We start from the raw sequence: 22,182 nt of genomic DNA, 5'->3' as shown, positions 1-22,182 counted from the left end.
TAGCAGTTAGGTCGCAAGGCGGCTCCCTTTTCGTACCCGGGGTAATTGTAGCAAAGCATTGGAAGTCTGTAATGGGTCGTCCTCTCGAGCGCCTTCTAGTGGGTCGTCCTCTTCGGCTCTTCTCTGAGAGCACACCTCTCGCGCTCAGAGTCCACGCTCTGTCTTGACTGTCGCCGCTGTGCTTTGTCGACAATTGCCGTCAATAAACGCCTTTATACAGTATAACCTCGTTACAACGGATATGTTTACAACAGACATTCGGATATTACATACCAATTTGCGGCGTTATGCCGACCTCCGTATTTGTTCCATTGATTGAGCTTCATTTACAACGGATTCTGGTACAACGGACATTCGGATATAATTGACTAAAATGTCAGGCCAGCAAGGTGGTCAGGTCTCCTTTAGAGCGGACTTTTCTACCACAGACATACCAAATTCACTAACTTCAGACTTCAAACATCGCTTAGCATACTTTCGGGACGGGAACAGCGCGCCGCGGATGTCGACGTACCGATTTAAGAACGAAGGCCGCTGATCTCCGGTCTGTCAATGATCAGCTATGCCTAGCTGCAGCAACAAAAAAATCAGACCGCAGCGTGCTTGGTGTTGCATTTTGGGACGCTGATGCGCGAAATTGCTAGCCGCTGCCACCGCTTCTCCAAGCGGTCGCTGCGCGGCGAGCTTGGCCGGGGGGGTCCGCTGCCAATGCGCAAAATGCCCATCCGCAATTCTGAGGAGCCAGTGGGCGATGCGATTCGTTGCTTGCGACGAAAGACATTGTGGCTTCTTTGTTTTCGCATGTCCGCTTGCGCGAGGTTCTTGCCCACAAAGTTCGGATTTGTCTCGTATGTATACATCGGCACCATGAGTGGAGTTAGGCCTAGCCACGGCATAGAGTAGAAAGCTCGGTTGCGATGTGCTTGGCCGCGGCGGCGCCCGATGTTTCAAAGTGCATTGTGCTCGATTGTAAGTACAAAGAGTTGTCCTGCGGTGGTCATCGTCATAAGCTCCGAAGTGCTGATAAGAAAAACCTCTAAAGCGGGTCCAACGAGTCGCACGTCTGCGATGTTCGTGACGAGTGCGGCGCACTATCGTAGTCTGATGATTGAGCTTCCACTTGCAGCTGCCAAACTAAAGCGTTCTAAATTATCGTCGACCCGTGAACACAAAACGAGTGCGAACGCATCATTAAGTAGCGTAATTTTCGACAGCCACGACCTCGCGACGTACAAGCAGCAGCCGACGATCCCGAAGCGAGCATCACGCCAGAAGCGGCCAACCGGAGGCCTTGAATTGAACTTCAAACATGTGCTTTTTGTATGCTTGTTACTGAATGGAGAAGCTAGCTGAAACGGAGACCTTGAACACGGAGAAATGCTCTTTACGACGAGTCCAAAATGGTGGCAACCGGTTATGCCATTGCCAAGCTATTTCAAAAACGCTGTTGTTTTTTTTTTGCTATTTCCGCAATTTTCGCCAAGTCGGCAGATGCAAAATAAAATTTTATAGCACTTCTACGTAGTTTTCAGTGAAGATATTTTGGAATCAGAAAATGGGCTATAGAAACTGAAAATGCGATTTTCAAAAAATCGCATTTTTTTTGGTCCCCCCTTAAAAATAAGACCATGTTTGTGACTCGTAATTATCTCCGGTTATAACAGACCCATTTAGCGTTTACATAAAAGTCTGTTGTAACAGTACTTGCATTTTACATACTCCCTTTACAACAGACCAAAATCCTCTTCACTATGAAGGTCTGTTGTAATAAGGTTATACTGTAACTTCTTTTTCTTTCTATGCTCTGCTTTAGTCTCTGCCCTCCTGGTCCTCACTTCCCTTTCCCACCACCTTGATATATACTATACGATACAAGGCTATGTTATGCTCTGCTAGCGTGCCTGGATAGCCGAGTGGTTATGATGCTCGCCTTCGGATTGCGGTGTTACGATCGGGGCCTGGTCCAAAGGGGAAACTGCGTTCTCTGTTCTGAGAACAATGCGCCGAAAGGCTGCTCGCTCGGCTGACAGTCTATCAAGCACGTGCACTACCCTCCCGAGCCGGGGTGTGAGGCGCCATGCAGTCCGACACATCAAGGTTCGACAGGACGACTGTAATGGTTTGCTGTTGCCACATCATCCTTGAGAAGACAATGGCGTCAGTATGAATGACAACCCATACCCGATAAGCAAACTGAAGTACTTCGGGGCAGCGGACCTTTTGATGCTCCCAGTTGTCTGCGTGTGCAACCCATCAACCTGCGTTCTTCACTTGTCACGAGTGCCACGAGTGCAGAGTGCGGTGGCTGCACCCACGTTGAGGACGTTGACCTGGACGGGTGTGGGCAGCACCCTTATTACTGCTCTGTGTGACGTGATTGGACCGCCCCAACTTGGAGCAATTCCCTCATCTAAGGATCTGGAGAAAAGACCATTAATAATGAGCCCTCACAAGCTCACTCGACATGAAATGCTCACCATTTAAACAATGTAAATAAACCATGGTTATGTTCCCCTTCAGTCTCTTCATCCTGCCTCTGCATCTTCCTCCCGAGACTCTCGTGCCTGCAGTGGCCGGTCGCAACAGCGGGTATGTGGGCTTGAATCCCACCTCGCCAAGAAATATCTTTCGTTAAGAATATCTCTCTTTCTCTTTCTTCCTTTCTCTCTCTCTCTGTACTCGTTCTCTCACCCATCAGCATTACTGCATACCACGCCGGACAAATCAGCGCACGTGTTCCGGAAGCGAAGCAGAAGATGAAGAGAGCACATGCCCGATCATGATGATGATAGTTTTCTGTTTGCTCTGCACTGACTAACAGTCAGCTTAAACAGCTCCCCTGTTAATAGCAACAAAGCAGCTGCTGAAGGCATGCACACGACAGTGCACACCGATTGAAAACAGAACTACCATTTGGGGAAACCACTGCGCAGGAAACCGCAGTCGTTATCGTTGCGGTAATCAATAGCGACAAAGCTCCGAAGGTACGCAGCCAAGACAATGAAAGATCAAAGGCAATGAAGTCGTAAAAGTGGCATGAAGCGTTTCGACTTTCTTTCTGTTCGCTTATGACTATGGCACTTCGTTTTCGCTTGCCCTCTAGCCGCTCTAGCAAAGCTTTCACACACCCTCTCGCAGCGTTCCACGCTTGCCATGCTCTGAAGGTAGTCTAAATACACAATTTTCTCATGTTAACCCGCCCCTGCATATAACCCGTATCCTCCACGACAAGTCACGGGGAAGAAAAAAATCCTTCTGCATTGACGTGAAGCAGTCTTCCCTGCACCACTTTGAAGTCGTGCCATGAAGGCAACATGCGCACCAAAATTGGTGTATAACATGCACCCCAACTGTAGGTTCGAATTTCCTGCACATTTTCAATTTCAATGTATTCAGACAAACATTGTCTAGGATGAAGGGACTAAAGGCCGATTATCTCTGCCTGACAAGGATCCCTCTACCCATAAATTTGCTCAGATGCAGTGGGACATAAAAAAAACTGATTTCTTTTTAGGAACATAAAAGCAAAATTTAATGAGCAGAAAGAAGAACAGGAACACACACTTTAACATATAACAGTACAATCAACAGCAATCGCCCATAGCAAGATTTTGTGCGTGTTATATGCAAGAAAATTCGTTCACTCTTCTTGCGGCCAAATAAGTCTGTGTGAGTAAGAGTTCAATGCAAAAGATAATGCATACGCTTACCGGGATCAGAGGACGAGTCATAATCAAATATTCCAAACTTTTGTAGTCTATACATGAAATTTCGCTACAAAGAACTAGAGCTGTGCCAATAGCAAAATTCTGGGTGCGAAGTGAATTCGAATATTGAAGTGTGAGTGCGAATCGAATCGAATATTTCTCGAATATTTCTCAAATATTTTTCTAATACTTCGAAGCGAAATTGCAGAAAAAAAAGTTGCAGAGGATTCCTTAGCATATTCTTATGAGATAGCAACATGAAAGTTTCTTTTCGATAGGCTGATGAAGCGCTGGCATGGTGGTGTTTCATAGTTGTCTTATCAAGAATGAGGCAATGTAGAGGCCGAATTGTATTTATGTACGTGATTTGGTGCAACCAAAGTATTGGCGACAACACTTTACGCGTGATAGGCAAAGGTGCCCCATTTCCTCAGCCTCTCCTCTTTCAACTTCTGTGGAAGTTCAACTGATGTGGCGGACAAGGGTGTGCTCTCTTCAAGTCCGGAGCTCTAAGTCTGCCTCGACGTCGGTATATAGTGTAGCCCGGTCATAACGAAGTTGGCAGGAATCTGAAATTACCTCGCTATAACCGCTTTTTCGCTATATGTGGACTCTAAAATAAATCAAACATTATGCAGACCAAAAAAAAAAACTTATTTACACTTCCTGAAAAAAGCAATCAAGGGTCCATTGCATGCGTTTCGCGAGCGCGCATTTCAGAAGACCGTGCTCAACGTTGTCCATGAGATCGCAACTGCCCGGTTCGGAGCACAAGTACATATGCAGCGTGTCGACAGCTGTGAGAGCTGCTCCGGCAGTCCCACGCTAAGGCGCACCAATGTCGTCACGTTCGCCGTCCGAGGAACTGCTATCTGCGGCCGTTCCCTTTTCGGAGACACTAGCGGCGAGTTCATCGGTGGTGAGCTCCTCCGTTGCAACGAGGTCTTGATACGCCAGGGCGAAGTCCAGATAATCCAACCCACTTGGGACAAGGCTTGCATCACCCGCGGCCTCCCACAGCTGCCCCAAGCTCTTCACTGCCGCAGCACCATTTGCTGCAGCAGCATCGATGTCTGCTTCTGCTGTTATTTCTTCGGCAGCGCTGCTTCCCCGCGAAAAACCTGCTTTCTCGAACCAGTGAAGAATGGTCTCAGACTTCACGTCCCGCCAGGCTCCGCTTGCGAAAAATGCCGCCTTTACTAGCGGCACCTTCAGGTCGGCAGAGTTGTCGGCTGTACGGATGTCAATGAGCAGACGTTCGATGACACGGCAGCGATAATGCACTTTGAAGTTTGCTATCACTCCCTGGTCCATCAGCTGCATCTTGGCGGTTGTGTTCAGAGGCAGAAAAAGTACCTCGACGGCGCTCAGATGTGCGTTAACACGGTGTGCACTAATTGTCCAGCAAAAGCAGCACTTTGCGCTTCTTCGCAGACATTTCCTTGTCAAAGTCTGTCAGCCCCTTCCGGAATATCTCCCCCGTCATCCACACCTTTGTGTTGTGTGTGTACGCGACAGGCACTGATAGCACCTTGGCAAAGCCCCGCGGTTTCTTGGGCTTGCCGATGACCAATAGAGGCCGCTTGTCGGAGCTGTCCATGTTCGCGCACACCAACACTGTGATGCGATTTTTGCTGTTCCCCCCCCCCCCATGCACTTGTCAGTCTTCGCCGCGACAGTTTTTGCAGGCAACAGCTGAAAGGAGACCCGTTTCATCAGCGTTGTAAATATCTCTTTCGGTGTATGTCTCAAGAATGCGGCTCCTGTGCTTCACCATCCAATGCTGGAGACAGTCCTCGTCAACGGATGCAGCTTCACCGACAATGCTCTTGCATGTGATCCCATGGTGGTCTTTAAATCGATGCAACCATCCGTTGCCTGGGTTGAAGTTCTCGTGGCCGAGAGCAAACCCCAGACGTTTGGCCTGCGCTAGCAGGATCGGCCCATTGAGCGGGACGTTCTTGGCACGAGCGTCTACAAACAATTTGCAGAGCACCGCTTCGACATCTCCGTAAGTGGCAGCACTGATCCGCTTCCGTTCACTGCTGCCAACGTAGTCGTCCGAGATGGCATCAATATTGCTTGCATTTTTTATGATTGTCGCTAAAGTCGACTGTGCTATGCTATACTTCCGCACAATGTCGGTCTTCTTAATTTTCAGCCGAACTTCATCCAAAATGCCACGTTTCACTTTTAGAGAGAGCATTTTTTGTTTGGTCGTCGATGAGGCGGTTGTTGCGGGTATGGCTTGACTTGACATTGTCGTAAAGTTCGCTGATGCACATGGGCAGGCCTAGCTGCAACCGCGGCAAGTCCAAGCGCGCTGCAATAATCCGCTTTTCACCAGTGAGACAAGTCAAGCGAACGAATGCTTCTGCATACCTGCCAAGTTTGGAGAAACGGAATCCGGGAGATCTACTCAATCGGGGGGGGGGGGGGGGGGTACTGCGATAGCAATTATATGGTCACTGTCAGCGGGATTTCGCGGTCGCTGCTGATCTATACAGAGTCCAAACCGATAACATCGCTTACGTATCGTCCGTTTCACGTGCGAGTAAATGCGCGCTAGCGCTAGGGACGAACGTGGTTGAAGCAGAGATGAAACGACCCAGCCGTCACCGTCGCGCGAAGGGCACTTGCGATAACATCGTTCCGCGTGCGAGGCCTGTCGTCGCTTGCTTACCAGTTATTTCGTCGGGCAAGGGACCATAAGGGGCGCCATTGAGACGGGGACGGTCGCAAGCGCTGGTGAACACGCTATCTCGACAGACATCGGTAACGGCTACCCTTTCAAGTGCTGGGCTCTCCACTTAAAGCAGTAGTGACACAAATTTTTGAAGGCGAGATAACTTGTGGGATAGATTTGTGTGTACACAAACGCATAATCTAGGAAATATTAACGGCTGATATAACCTATAACACATTTAAGATCAATTTTGAAATTGCGTGTAGCGCATCTGTACGCGAAACGTCCCACCTCGCGTCACCATGACACACGGGGCGCGCAATGCACTGGACGCGCGGGCGGGGCACCTGTACAACCGGGAGAAACGTTCAAAATCCGGGAGTCTCCCGGGTAATCCGGGAGACTTGGCAGGTATGCTTCTGGTGCTCAACCGTGGTCAAGTCCAAGCGCGCTGCGATAATCCGCTTTTCACCTGTGAACAGAGACACAGCACAACATGTGCGAACGGCTGCTTTTGCTGCTAAGACTGAACTGACTGAACGCCACGAAAGAGAGAACGGCTTTGCATGCGACAGGTTTGCGCGGAGCCGCTGGCGGAGCGCCGCCGCCGCAGCCAGGCTTGGGCAGGCCTACAGTTGGTGGCGCCATGCCGTGGAAGAAGAGCAATTTAGGAGCGCACCAACTTGCTTCACTTTTTCACCAAAATGAGGTGCCACAAGCGGAACCGGCCTAAAGCGGCCACAAAGTTTCTGAAGCTGCCCCCACGACCTCCTCTCTGAAGAGAGCAGTACGCCGTGAAACGGTCGACCCGCCTGGCACTGGAAAAAAGAATGGGAAGCGTTCGCGAGACGACTACCGGGCGACCGTATGGCGCGGTGAAGCAAGCTTTCGCAGGGAACCGAGTGGGGCGAAGCGGCTGCCGAGAGCCAAGAATTGGCGGTTTTTCGGCCTAGTTGATTCACGCGAAAGCTCGAAAGGTGGTTTGATGTTTTTTTTTGTTCTCGACAAAAAAACTTCGCTATATCCGCTGAGTCGCATTTTTTTACTTCGTTAAAAGTGGACTTAAAAGGCATTGAAAATGCAGAAATTGGGACGAGAAATCAAGATCACTTCGTTAAGCGGTTTCGTTATAAATGGGCTACACTGTACATCTGAAATTTTGGATGCTAAAAAGCTTCGGCGTCCAATTTTTCGGAATTCCTGCCCAAATTTTAAGTCCAAAACAGCATCAATTGAGCCCCCACCTCTGCTACCTCTTTCATCTCCATGCTGGAACCAGCGTTTTCTTGAGTTAATACATTTGCAACTGTAGCGGAGCTTGAAAGGCAGCTTTGCCGCAATACGGGGGTGTGATGAGGTGAAGCATATTGAAACTCTAGGCACCACTTCCATCGGACGTTAACTGTCTCTTGGCTTTCAACCATAACGGAGCTTGAAAGGCAGCTTTGCCGCAATATGAGAGTGTAATGAGGTGAAGCATATTGAAAATCTGAAGGAGTAACTTTCAATCGGACGTTGACTGTATTTGTCTTTGGGAAGTTCGAATTGTTCGAATAGTAAGTTCCAGAGCGAATCGAATCAAATAGCAAACACTATTAAAAAAAAAACAATATTACAAATTTTGAATATTCGCACACCCCTACAAAGAACTTTTTCATGCGTCCTGTCAATTTCGTTGTAGCGGGATTTGACTGTATTATCATAGGTGTTATACACTACAGAAGTATTGCTATATTTAAAGGGACACTAAAGGCTAATATTAAGTTGATGTGGATTATTGAAATGCCATTCCAAAAACCTCGTAGTGCTTGTTTCGTGCCAGTGAAATGCTTAGTTCAAAGGAAAATAAAGTTTTAGTGGTCCACATACTGCAAGCACAATTCAAACCACCGGCCTCCGAGAACGAGCTTGTTACGTAGAATTTGTCATGCCCACCCTTTACTGCCTGAAACCTGGTGCTGTGGCCCACAGCCTGGAGCAAACGGAACTTTTGGACCAGCCATGTCGTTCTCAAAGGGTAACAACATCAAGAAGCTCTTTCTAGGGGCGAAGCTCCTTTGGGTGTGGGTCTGTCCCTCCTCTGTAGTATGTAGTAGTAGTAGGTAGCTACCTTTAGTTCTTGGAGTGTTCACTAGATGGCGCTGTCGTAGGCCCCTCTAGTCAATTTGTCACACAAACAGGTCGGCACAATGGTTGAGCAGAAGCTTCCAGTCTATTTTATGCTGATGATATTGTCTTATTTGTGGACAGTCAAGATGATATACAGCGACTGGCAGATATATGCGGAAGGGAATGTGAGGCTCTAGGACTAGGATTTAGTGCAACAAAATGTGGATTGATGGTATTCAATGATCACGAAGACCATGCGGTCTTTATACAGGGCCAAAAAATACCGAGGGTAAGCGAGTACAAGTACCTCGGAGTATGGGTAAATGAGGGGGATAGATATATGGAGGTACAACAGAAGCATCGGTAGCAAAGGGAAAGAGGAATGCTGCAATTATGAAGCACAGAGCTTTATGGGGGTACAATAGGTTCGAGGTGCTTCGAGGGCTGTGGAAGGGTGTGATGGTCCCGGGGCTTACATTTGGGAACTCAGTGGCGTGCATGAAGTCGGAGGTACAATCAGGAATGGATGTAAATCAAAGGACAATGGGCCGCCTCGCGTTGGGCGCTCACGGGAAGACGACAAATGAGGCTGTAAAGGGTGATATGGGATGGACAGGCTTTGAAGTGCGGGAAGCTCAGAGCAAAATGAGATTCAAAGAGAGGCTGAGGAAAATGAAGAAGAGTAGATGGGCAGAGAAGGTTTTCAGGTATTTGTATAGAAAAAGCGTTGACATGCAGTGGAGAAAAAGAACTAGGAGGCTCACCAGTAAATATACGGCTAGCAGTGCGGGCGATATGGCAACAAGGAGCATTAAGCGGAAGGTCAGAGAGGCGGAGAGGACTTATTGGATGGCAGCGATGGAAAAGAAGCCGGCTCTGAGTAACTACCGAAAGGGAAAAAACGAAATAAGGAGGGAAAGGTTTTATGATAATTCAAGGGGAAGCGCTTTACTGTTTGAAGCAAGGTCGGGCTGCCTTAGAACGCGTAGTTATAAAGCGAGATTCAGTAACGAAGAAGAACAATGTACATGCTGCGGGGGAACTAAGGAAACGATGGAACATGTACTGATTGAATGTGGCAATATTCACCCAGGTATACGTGTGGGCACGAGTCTACATGAAGCCTTGGGTTTTAGGGACAACAATGGAAAGCTGAACACGTCCGCGATAGAAATAAGTAAGAGACGGTTAGAGTATTGGTGGCAGAAAAGTAGAGATAAAGAACAAAAATAAATAATGGGGGAAAAATAAGGCCATCCTGCCTTAAGAGGCAGAGAGATAGACCGTGAATTTATATTTTTTTGGTATAATAACATAGATTTAATCAATGTAGATAAGGTATTAGGCCAACATGAAACAAGGAAGCTTTTTTTTTTTTTTCGAGCCTGGTGGCAGACATGTCACCGCCCCGTTACAAAGGGGACGCTCATAGCATCCATCCATCCATCCATCCATCCATCCTAGTTCTCAGAAAGATCCCTAGATGGCGCGGAGGCGCTCGCATTGCAGATGCGTGCTCTATTCCCCCCCTCTCTCGCCTCGCGATGCCGACGCTCCACGCTCACCGCGTTGCAGATGCATGCTCTAGTCCCCCTCCCCCCTCTCTCGCCTCGTGAGGGCGACGCAGGCAGCGTCTGCTAGCTAATTTCTTGATTGAAAAAACAGACTGCTCGCGCTGCACAACCGTTCACTGACCACCGCATATATATAGGCACTGGATTTTGACCTCCAAGGTACCGCCTGTGTGAGATTTCTCCTGTGCGTGATTAAACAATAAAAATTCACAGCGTACATGTAAAATTAAAGTGAGCTGCAAGTCTCATTACTCTCATCGACCCTTTAGTATAAACGCGCCCGATCTCACGTCGATGATGTACTGGGCAGAATTCACGGAAGATTCACATATGGCACCTGTCATTGGTGGAAGGCAATTGTTCGATTTAGTGTGGCGATGTACACTAGAGGGACCGTTGTAATAAAATCCACTCGCTGTTGGCGCACTTTCACTTTGGCTCGGAGTATTCACAGTTTACCGATGATTCCCTCCGGAGCTTCGCCCCACTCATCATCATTCACCCCGTGGATATGCTGTGGATTTTTTCTATGAATCAAACTGAAAAGCACCACTTCCATTTTGTTCTATTTTGCAATGCACTGAAATGTTAATTTATATCATGTGTAGTTTGAGTACTTGTGATTAATTGTACTGAGGGCTTACAACGTCCTCGGAGGGGGGGCGGGGCACTGTTCCAGAATGTCTCACTGGTGGCGCAAATTGTGTCCTGCATTCACCTTAATTTCTTGATCAGAAAGTGCTGATGTGCATAACAGTGACGTTTTAGATGTTCGGAAGCACTGACCTTTCACTCTGACATAAAATGTTATTTGCCTTTAGTGTCCCTTTAGGTTTAATGAAATTCTAGGCTAATGCTGAAGGTATCAAATCCAGGAAGTTTACCTTGCAAGCTGCGGCATTCTCCTTCGAATGACACCAGTGGGCTGGACCTCGCGTGCATGGATTGCTGCCTAGTTTCAGCTGCCGATGCTTGTGTGGCTCAGCATCATTGGAACAGATATCTAGCTTCTGAATGAAATATAACAACAAAAACTGTAAGGCGCAAGCATGTGCAAGACTTGCAGAACCCCATTGCACACCCATCCTTGCCAGTACTACCGTATTTACTCGAATCTAACGCGCACCTTTTTTCCGGGAAAACGAGTCCAAAAATCGCATGCGCGTTAGAATCGAGTACCGAAAAAAAAAAAAAAAAAAGAAACTCGGTTATCGTATTGCCATCGACATTTCAAAATGGCCGCCTCCTACGCGCCTTGGCCATTTCTGCTATTTTTTCAGTTCGTACGTGTGCTGAGGAGATTGTCATCCCGTTCTGCGTTCGCATCGACGGCATGGAAGTGCCGACTCCAAATACTCGACTAGTGTACCACGATGCCGCATTTAAGAGAATAGTTATTACATGTGCAGAGAGACGGACGGAAATCGCGCCGCATCGCGGTCGTTCGGAGTTCCCGAAACGTGCGCGCGAGACTGGCGCAAACAGAAGCAGATTTTTTACAGCAAAGCTTCACGAAAAACTTTCTGTGGACAAAAGCAGGGCCAGTTTCCCGAAATTGAAGAGTGTTGACAGCGACAAGGAGTTGTCCGACAGCGACGAGGACTGATCCATTACGCGACTCGTATCGCCGCCGTAGTGGTGACAGTTTTAGCGGCAAGGCCCGCTTTTTGACTGTGTTTTACTTTTTTGAAACTTTAGTTCTTTAAAACCCAAATACTTGTTCTTCTGATTGTGCGAAGTTTGACTCCTACAGACTTTTTTTGTTCTTTTCTCTCACGAAAAATGGGTGCGCGTTACAATCGATGTATTACTTTTTTTTTTTGGTCGCGGAAAACGGGTGCGCGTTACAATCGAGGGCGCGGTAGAATCGAGTAAATACGGTATATAAAAGTTGGGAATTAGGAGATGAAATACAGAAGACAAAGATTTGTTTTGAAACATTCTTGCAGATGCCTGTTGGAAAATTTGACCTTTACGTTAACGTTAATAAACATGTATGCCACATAGGGACTAATTCTCAAAGCAATAAAGGCTGTGGTTCCTTTGTAAATTTCCTACAAAATACCCAGGAAAACAAAAACAAAAAAGCACAAGTAGCAAAATATAAACAGCACAGGGATAAACATTTATAAAAGGAAAGTTCACACAATAGACAGGGCTGCCAATGCAGTTAGTAGAATGGGTGTCACTGGACTTTGGGACACCAAATCCTACTGTACGTAACTGTGCCACAGACTGGGTGCTTTCAATGTAACTAGGTGCCACTAAGTGACACTATTTGTAGTATGCAGAATTTTTGGAGCCTGAAAATCTTAATTTCGGAGTAGTATGTAGCACTATTATAAACATTTTGAAGCATTTCGGAGCAAATAAATGCACACTGCCAGACACACTCAAGGTATCCTAGAACACTTAAAATTGACTCGTAACGAGATGTACTAGCTGGCTGTACACTCTAAGAAAAAATCGAGTATTTGGGGAGCATTTCTGCTACACAACAATAATCGTCATCCACCTCGCGTACTTTCCTCACGTTATCACCGCGGTCCCGGCACTTGCCGGTCATGAACGGCGCGCGGGTTATCAGCGTGACATAGCATTCTTGATAGGAAAGTGATGAGAGCCGGGTTTTCAAGAAAGGAAACGCGAGCAAGCCAGATGACGATTATTGTTGTGTAGCAGAATTACTCCCCAAATACTTGCTTTTTTCTTAAAGTGTAAAGCGATGCTGCACTGCCTCTTGGATACAAAAAGCAAAACTTAATTTCAAGTATCTTAATTTAAATCAAAAGAACAAACCTGTCCACACATCCTGCTTTTGTTTATTGCAACCTGAGTGGAGGTACCAAGCCGTTGCTTTCTGCATCTTGTGAAGTTTTCCCGGACAACTGCCAGCTTAGCTATGTTGTCAGCAACATATGACTGAGCAATAGATGACCCAGCAAAGGCTGCATAAGCACAGCTGATTGAGTGAAACCAACTGCTTCAAAAGCGGCTTCAGAATAGTAGACAAGAAATAAAGCTGCAGGATGGCAAGGCAGCCTTGCCATCCTGCAGCTTCAAGTCAGAAAAGAAATCGCTGTAAACTGAGAAGCGATTAGTTATGCTGGTCTCGATCTTGGTGAGGAAATTGGTCACAAGGTTAAGTTGGCTGATCACAGACTACAGTCGTATACAACTTAAGAAGGCAGGAGAGGCCTCCGTCCAGACAACCGAAGTGCGACCGATGATTGCCTACACGTATACAGTCGAACCCACTTATAACGATCCGACATATAACGATCTATCGGTTATAACAACCATATTTGGGTGCACTTGCGATTTTCCTATGCTAACCATTGAAGTTGCGTCCACATACAGCGAACATTTTTCAAAGCCTTCTACTTTTACAACGAACACTTCAGACACGGTCGCGGTAAAAATATGGCGCATACGAAGCGAAAAAAAGTTAAAACATTCCTTCTAAAGCGGGAAAGGGGTGCGCACCCGCGCGTGCCCCGCTATGTGTTTACTCGCGACTAAGATATCCCTGATCGGCGAGCACCGCACGCAGATTTCGGACGCTGCGAGCGAGGTCGCTCACTTTCCAGGCGTTTCTCCAGTGGCAGAATGGCAGTGAGGAAAAAAAATAGTAGGCAGCATGAAGCCTTGCGGTCAGCTTTCGCACGGTAACCTTTCCTGACACCGTTCTCTGCAGCTACGACCGCCTGCAAACCAAACAACGCCTTGGAACGCAAGAGGGCATAAATGCAAGAAGTGATAACCGCGATAACTTTCCATCGCAAAAAGGTTCACTGCGTCCCTAAACTCGTCGACGCCACAATGTGCCGCAAAAGGTCGTCCGTCTTTTCAGTAACGGCAGAGACCGGCCGTTCGGTATTACGACTTCTGCACGATTGCGGCGATGCCTTCGCCATAGGCATCAGAAAAGAGCGAAGGTGAGGTGGCGGCCGTCGATGAACGTGCTGCTCGGCTGCGCGTGTGGCGTACGCCGTACACTGCAGATTGACGGCGGTACGAGCGCGCTGCTGCCGTTCGCAAGTTCGCCGCCGCCGCGTCGTGCGAGACCGCTTTAAAGTGCGCGTCGCTTTGTAGAAACGAAAGTAGCTCGCTGTTGTTGAGCGGCGCGGGCACCGAGAAACGTCGATGCACTGACAGTGAGCATATACTGCGTGTATGACTAGGTGACAACTCAAGTGCGCCGCGCATCGTCGTGCAGGGCCGCGAGAGCATCGCGGAGACGTCGAGTGCGTGTTGCTTGCAAAATGCTTGTTTTCGCCGCGTTGAACGAAGAGGCTAGTCGCCACGCCCGTGCACGGTCCGGAGTGAAGCTAGCACGAAAAACGTACAAACGCGAGCATACGGCATACAGCAAGCGGCCCGGCAGTGACTCCGCAAGCAGAGTAGGCGACGCGCTGCACGCAACTAGCCAGGGATGATCGGCTCCACGTCGCGGTACCGCGCTTCGGTGAAATGGTGTCAGCTCATTGCAAAGGCGGTTAATTTACTCATGAGCACGCAGCGGGCGTCGCTTCACGACGCGAAAAGGCTTAGCTTGTCACCGAAGGGGTTGTTAGCACTTTAATAAAAGTGCAAAGAAAAAAAAAAACGGCTTGGCCGCTAAGCGCACGTTTTTAAGGGCGAGTCCATATACAACGAACTACTGATATAACGACCACTTTTCGCGACACTTTCGAGTTCGTTATAAACGGGTTCAACTGTATAGAAATAGGCCCGCTCATGGGCCAGATGGCAACAGTCACCGGCCGTGCAGCTCGCAACGTCAGTCCAGAGTGCCCAGCCATTAGTGCACACACATATTCATGTGCCCTTGAGGAGGAAATGCTGCTGCCTTCTAAACTTGCACTTGATGCACTTGACTTTACCTTTAGAATTCACAACATTTGACAATTATTTGCAGGCAATAGCATCGTTCACTCCAAAAGACCAATAAAATACACATTTAGCCCATTTGCTGCTTCAGCACATTGAGTGCTTAGATGTGCTTTGAGCAAGTCGACGCTGTTATTGATCCGTGTTGTTCACAATGGTGCATCCACTTAAAATGACTATGTGGAAGACGTTAGGAGTCAGTGGGGTTAAACGGCGTGTGGTGAATTCCTTTGAACATTCGTCAGGTCCATCAAGAAGAGTAAGTGGTAGCAGGAAATGCTACACCTTTTCAAGTGTATTAGAACCTTTTGCATGATAAAAAAATCCACAAAAGAAAAGGCGAACTTATATTATGGTCATAGTACAATGCCCAGTTTGTAGCAGACATGAAAAATGCTAGAGAACTTTGAGTATGTCCAAGGTTCTTGTACAATTATTTTAATCCCTCAAATATGCTTTGGATGAGAACTGAGATGGCTACGCAAACTTTCAGCAGGACTGTGGCCAAGAGATTGCAGTTTGTGCATGTCAAGGAGCCCGACAGTTGCACGATGCTGAACCTGCTGTGGAATTTACACTTCTGCTGAATAAGCTATTTGATGCTCTCAACCGTCCCTTTCTGTCCAAGGGATTGATTAAGAGATTGGATGCAAGGATATTAATGTTCTCACAAAGGCATCTAAATAACTTGAGGGCTGCTGGGACGAAAGAGTGCGACGAGGCAACATGGGCCTTTTTCCAATGCAGTCATGGCAGATGGACAACAGGTTAAACAGAAGTCTGTAAGGAAATTGTCACTTTACCTTCTGGAACACTGTGGCTTTAAGTATGTCCTCACAGGAGAAATTAATTAAGACCCTTCAAGGCATTTCTTTGACAAGACAAGCCTATGTGGTCAGACTGAGCACCCTACTTTCCCAACTGTCACCACTACAGCCAGTGACAAGTGATCATGCAAGTCCGCATGAGCCTGGCCGCTAGTTCATGTTACTAGCACCCGTAAAACCAGAATGCTCCTGTAATCAGGTGAAACCAAGTTGTATCATACAGGCACATGAGTGGTCACTTCTAATTATAGGGATTAATATCATAAAATCCCACACATTCGAAGCAAGTGATATGGCGCATTGCCGGTTTGTGCATTAATTATGACCACCTGCATTCTTATGAATGAGAGGTTGAAGGAAACAACAAGTTTTACTTTTGTATTCTGCTCCTTTTGGACTGTAGTCGCCAACGCCGCGAACACTTGATATGCTTTGCTTGGCTGTGCTTCGTTTCAGCGACAATATTAAGTGACTGAAGGTGATATCATAAAGTGCTAAATCTAGGTGCTAAGATATTAGCTATGTGCAGACTTATGAAAGAGAAGGATGCAAGTGTAGCAAATGGGCTCCCAGTCATGCTGATCCTGGCTCCTTGTGAAGCACAAACTAGCCATGGAGCAGGTTAGCTGTGGCATCCGCTCACCTAAAGTATATCTTAGACAGTGGTATAGTCATACAGAGGAGACTTGGTACTGTGACCACAGTTGTATACCTCCAGTCTCAGCAGTGACTTCGGGTATATCACTGCAAACGTCATTTTCACTTGAAGTATTTAGACCACACATTGTGAACGAAAAAGAAAACCCAGCATCTGATGCTAAAATAAGGAGCATGGGACAGTATAATGCTCAAAAGACTTACCTTGCATGCTTTTTCACCACTGCCAACCTGCGCAATAGTCTGGAGGAGTGCTGGCCCATAGGTTTTAATCAAGGCCTTGCACTGCAGAACAATAGGAAAAGATAATACACCATTTCAGGCTGTAGAAACAAAGCGAAAAGGCTGGACACCTTAAAAAAAACGGTCATAGTATATGATAGCATCAGGTCTTGAAAAAATACTTTGATAATTGTTTACGAAGTCTGCCTTTACAATAGCCACCCAATTTTTTTTATAGACATTTGAAAGCCAGGAGATCAATCAACTAAGATTACTAATCAAACCAAAAGTGGGCTAAGTTTCTTTTTTAAATAGACACTAAAGAGCAAACACATTTTTCTCGTATTAGTAAATTACTCTTTCACAATGCCAAAATCACCATGCTTACGGCGAGAAGACGCTTGGTAAGCGAGAAAACACGCAAAAAGAAAACTGCGGTGGTGATGCCACCTTGAAATTCCTGCACTAATCACCATGACTTCATAAGTTTTGACAGCGTCTACTAGGACCTACGTCATTCCTTATCCGTGAGATGAAGCACATTGCCCTCTAAGGGTGCCAGAGACTTAACATACCAAGTTTCAGTAAATTTCGCTAGGCCAATGTTGCCAAAATATGAAAAATACATTTTGAAATCCGTGACGTCATTCCTGGAGCTTTTGACGTGAAACTTAAAAATGAGATTTTTACCTTCATTTTCTCTACTATTATAAAAGCTATGACGTTCACAAAATTAACAACATTAGAGTTCTCAGAGTACAATTTATCAATCTAAACCAATTCATTGTTTCACTTTAGCATTCCTTTAAGACAGAGAAGGCTCGTTTACTGTATCTGCCACAGTACAGCTAACAAAGCTCTAAGAAATGATTACAGACCGTTCCAACAAAAGCTCCCTGGGCACCGCTATAATGCAATCTGGACAGCTGTGAACCAATGACAACCCCTTCTCAAAATCACTGGAGAAGCAGTTGCACATGCATTTTCTAGTTGCATGCAGCAGTACAGAGAGTTTCTCCTCCCAAAGAAAAAGTCTATATCAGTCTTACACTATTATAAAAATTGTTTTTTACACAATCAGAGGCACTGACTTGTAGCTACTATTGTACAAGGTCATAACAATACACAGAAGTGGCACAAAGGATGAAAGAAGCATGCTAGAGATACCAAACAGAGGAAGCCTAAGTGAATCCATACACCAAATACAGTACTATCAGTGTCTGAGCAGAAAGTAACTTCATAATAAAAAAATTATTTTTGGGCTGTACATGTGACTGTGATGATATGAAATTGCATATATTATACTGCTTACATTTTAGATAACAGCTTTCAGTCTCAGCAAGATGTGGCTGAAACCAAAGATGTGTTAGAAAAAAAAGCTGCAGTTTCAGCCGAAAGGTGAAGCACCGAAGTTGCAGCCGAACTCGCAGCAACTGTACAATACATGCAACTGAGCTATGGCAGTGGTTGTCCCTCAGTGCATTTTTGTGTATGTTTTAGCAAATGTGCCAAACCTAGCTCTTTGATCAGCCAGCACACCTCACAACCATGAAGAATGGACAACTGCAAACATTAATGGGGCTATGCAACACGTTAGATAAATATAGCCAGAAATGCAGCTGCCTGAAGTCAAGGCTCGTGAACATTTCAATCAAATATTGTTGCACAGCACGCGGAAGGGAATTTACAATCGCATTTCAAAAACAGCTAAAGATTGTTCGCTCTCTCCTCGGCAAACTAAGTGGCAGGTGAGAGCAAGAGGGCATGGCAGGCATTGGCATATTTCATAAACAGAGTGCCAGCGGACGACGATCTCAGAAGCAACATATCGTATTGCATAGGAACCGCAGCAGCCCACAGGCGCCACCACGTGGCAGTGCCGTGGACACCTGATCCAGAATTAGTGGCCAATACAGTGAAAGAAAAAGAGAAGAAGATCAAGACGATGATGCGTGGCAACATTATTGAGCTCCTTGTGATCCCCTCCGACGTAGCTTCCAGTGTGCTCATGGCAACGAATAGAGAGCCCTTGTTTTGTGTGAAAGCTTCACTTGTACTTGATGGATCCAGAAATATTTTGCAGCAGGAGATTCGCGATACAACGGAGACCAATAATAAGGTCAATGTATAACTTAGAAAGGTGCTACAGACATGTCGAGACAGCTGTAACACTTTTCCTTACAGGATGTACCGCGCGAAACAGATTCAGTGTGGTGGTTACGCAGAGGAAGGCAGACCGTGCATTTCAGTAGCAGGATGCACCAGAGTGGTGTGAGGAAACATGCATTCCTCACAACTACCTACAGTCAACGTCCGATTTTTCGGACTCCCTAGGGACCGCGAAATCGTCCGAAAAATTGGGCAGTCCTAAAAACTGGGCAGTCCGAAAAACAAATTAATGTTTTTTAATTCCGCTCAAGTGGTCAAATCACCACAGCCACGTCCGAAAGAGCTTTAATCTCTCCCAGTACACTTATCAGGGATTTTTGTGCGTGCCCAGGCTCTTGCAAATACATTCGGTACCTGCCGCAAACCCCGCTTAACTACGTGCCAACCGCCACTTGCAAATTTGCACCTCATGATGAGCGCCTCTGATACCAACAAAGCACGAAATAGATTATGGCTCTCTCGTATGGAACGCTCGGAAACGATGACGCGGAACACAGACTATGGCGGAAGAGCGAACGACTTGTACGGCTTTCCCCGATGCGTGTGCGCACGTAAACAATGCGCACACACATCGCCGAATCTCTGCCGATAAGCAGCATTTGCTGACGTGTGAAGCCGATCGTTTCTAGTTGTGCGCAGCACATCGCCAACTAAGCTGACGCTGTCACTGTACTGTTGCTGTACCGTACGCACGCATTTCATGAAAGGATTCGTGATGCCCACTCCGTTCCTGACTGCACACGGGCGCGGCAATGGCGAGCTGGTTTCGTTCGTGAAGGCAACGCATCTGTGCGGTGCACTTAGCGGTCTCGCACAAAAAGGCAGCATGAATGACGGCGCAGCACGTTTGGATTCTTGCCTATTAAATGCGTGCAGTACGCATGCAACTGGGCTAGGCCACATGCACTACCGAGCAGTTTACTGAAGATGCTTATCGTAAGGGTTGGCAGTGATTAAGCCGCACTGGCGCGTTTGCCACCTGCCACCATCACGCCTCCGTGCATTTCCGCTGCTTATCCGTAAAGACATCGCTGCACGGCGCCGTGATAGCGGCCCCTTTGAATTTCTGGTCTGCTTCGCCCCATAACACTTCAGCATTGCGGCAAAGCTGACTAGTAGGCTCTGCTACTGTTGCAAACAGATAGACTTGCGAAAGCGCTGGTTCGAACCTACGAGATGATAGATGTGGCAGAGGTGGGGGCTTCAACTTTCAATTAATGCCTTTCGGGCCTGCAATTTGGGCAGAAAGTTTGAAAAATCAGACGCCGAAGAGTTTCAGCGTCCGAAATGTCGGACGTTCTTATACATTGACGTCCATGATAGGGCTGGTGACGGTGCCGCGAAAGCGTCCGAATTTTCGAGCATGTCCGGAAAAGCGGCCGTCCAAAAAATTGGCAGTTGACTGCAGTACCAAAGTCCTTTCACAATAGACTACGCAGGTAGAATGCGGCCATTACCTGAGACTGAAGTGCCTTAGGGGCATGATCACAAGCATTTGCCAATTGTTTGGCAGCCTCCTGGTCGTTCTTGGTGTCCTTGAGTATTTTCTCAACATAGCTGGTAGCAGCCTTGCAGGTGGCACACTCACTCAGCTTCAGCTTCATGTCAGACTCTGAATAGAGAAAGACAATGTTATCAATTAGAATGTGCAAAAGGAAAAATAAACACAACGCCAGCGCTATGTACATGTATAGGGGGTATGCAGTGAGCCTTGATCCGCAAGGTGGCAACACCATCGGAGCGGCATTTTGAAGGTCTGTTCGTACTCTCAGTCTGTGCTCTCCGTGCGTCGGCGTGCAGAAGTGTTCCAGAGGTCTCTAGTTATCCAAGTCGCCGTACAGATCTCGGAAACAGCACGTGTAGCGTGTTTTTTGCGCGTGCAGCGAGAGCGTGGACCTTCAAAATGGCGACCCCGACGCTAGCGTTCCTCGCGGATGACGTCAAGTGCATACCACCTATAGTATTGTACGTTGATCCAAAATGTACCAATGATCCAATAGTACCAATGCCAATTATAAGCACAGTTGAACCGTGTTATAATGAAGCCAGCATCTGACATGATATTCATTTCCGGTATATATTAACTTTGTTATGTCTAATAGTAATTAGTTCAATCTGTGTTCACCACTTCCAAGTTAAATAGCAGCACACTGAATAAAAGAAGATATACATCTTGTTTACCAGGTACAGCCACTCACACTAAAAACAGAGTGATTACTATACACGAGGTCAGCATATAATATACCAAAAAGGTACACAAAATATCCTTAAACATGAAAAAGTTTGCCATTTCACAGGATTTACACAGATGCTATGTTTTTATAAATGTTGACCTTATATTTCAACCATTTAAGGCTGTTGCCAGAATGTGCATAAAAAAACCCACCAACGCACCAGAAATTTTTATACTCTCTTGCAACCTAATAAAAAATGTAAGCTCCGACCGTAGAACTATGGTGTACCTGCCCTTCACCTGTGAAAGAAAGTCGTGCTAGCTGGTTTTTCGAGAATAATTCCACATATACAGGTTAAACCCTACCTGCTATATTTGAGGTCAAACTTTGAAAACACTTACGTTTCTGAAGCCCGTCCTTGGGACAGACCTTGATAGCCACACACACTATGCTGGGATCTATCTCCTGAGCAAGGAGAACCATGACGGCTGGTCCATACTCTTCCACAAATGCCATGCATTCCTTAGCCAAGTCGTTTGGCAGTTTGCTGCACAATTTGTCTAGCACAGCTTCCACTCGGGCCTGAAACAAAAATAAAGACATGAAGCTGGTCTTTCAGCAGGCGAAATTCATGCACGTCATGACGAGAGAAGCTTTAAAAATGGTTAGTTGCATGCTAGGAAGCCTGGTAAAATTCTATGTATATATGAAAAAGTCACAGTTTCGCTGCAAGAGCGAAGCAATGAATGTGATACAGTGCAGTCCACTTATAACGATACCACATATAACAATATATCGGTTATAACGATGGGTCGAGTTATGTGTGTCATTTTATGCATTAAGTCTATGAGGAAAAAAACCATATATATAACGATATGTTATTGGCCGCATATTGGATATAACGATCAAAATTTGCCGTCTGGGCGGCATTTTCTGTGTATAATAATCGTTACATTTGCGTTTCCAAAGTTCCCCTGAAACGAATGATGCCGAGACGGGGCGAGATGTTTACCTACGCGAGTTCGTATCTGCCACCATTTCAGCGCTGTGTGCGCCGCCCGCCCGCCCGCGGAGCCCACGCGCCGAGTGCCATCGCGAGCTTGCGCAGCGCGCCACAAGATGGCGCCAGCCGCTTCACGTTGTTAAAGTATGTTGTGCCTCGCC

General features: G+C 46.7%; 1 protein-coding gene across 9 annotated transcripts in view; it reads right to left on the bottom strand.

Annotated features, from left to right (window-relative positions):
* LOC119398702 (uncharacterized) overlaps positions 1–22,182 on the bottom strand; it is a 119,118-nt gene that overhangs the window by 6,000 nt on the left and 90,936 nt on the right. For all 9 annotated transcript variants that reach the window (XM_049416610.1, XM_049416612.1, XM_049416632.1 and 6 more), the window contains 4 exons: positions 21,420–21,600; positions 20,302–20,456; positions 16,658–16,738; positions 10,961–11,086 (listed from right to left, as the gene is read on the bottom strand). In XM_049416610.1, coding sequence (XP_049272567.1) covers positions 10,961–11,086; positions 16,658–16,738; positions 20,302–20,456; positions 21,420–21,600 — 543 coding nt within the window. The remainder of the gene's footprint in view (positions 1–10,960; positions 11,087–16,657; positions 16,739–20,301; positions 20,457–21,419; positions 21,601–22,182) is intronic.

This window comes from Rhipicephalus sanguineus, chromosome 1 (assembly GCF_013339695.2).
Source record: "Rhipicephalus sanguineus isolate Rsan-2018 chromosome 1, BIME_Rsan_1.4, whole genome shotgun sequence".
Lineage (NCBI taxonomy): Eukaryota > Metazoa > Arthropoda > Arachnida > Ixodida > Ixodidae > Rhipicephalus > Rhipicephalus sanguineus.
Note: the sequence above shows the minus strand (reverse complement) of the source record. Positions and strands in the feature narration are given on the sequence as shown.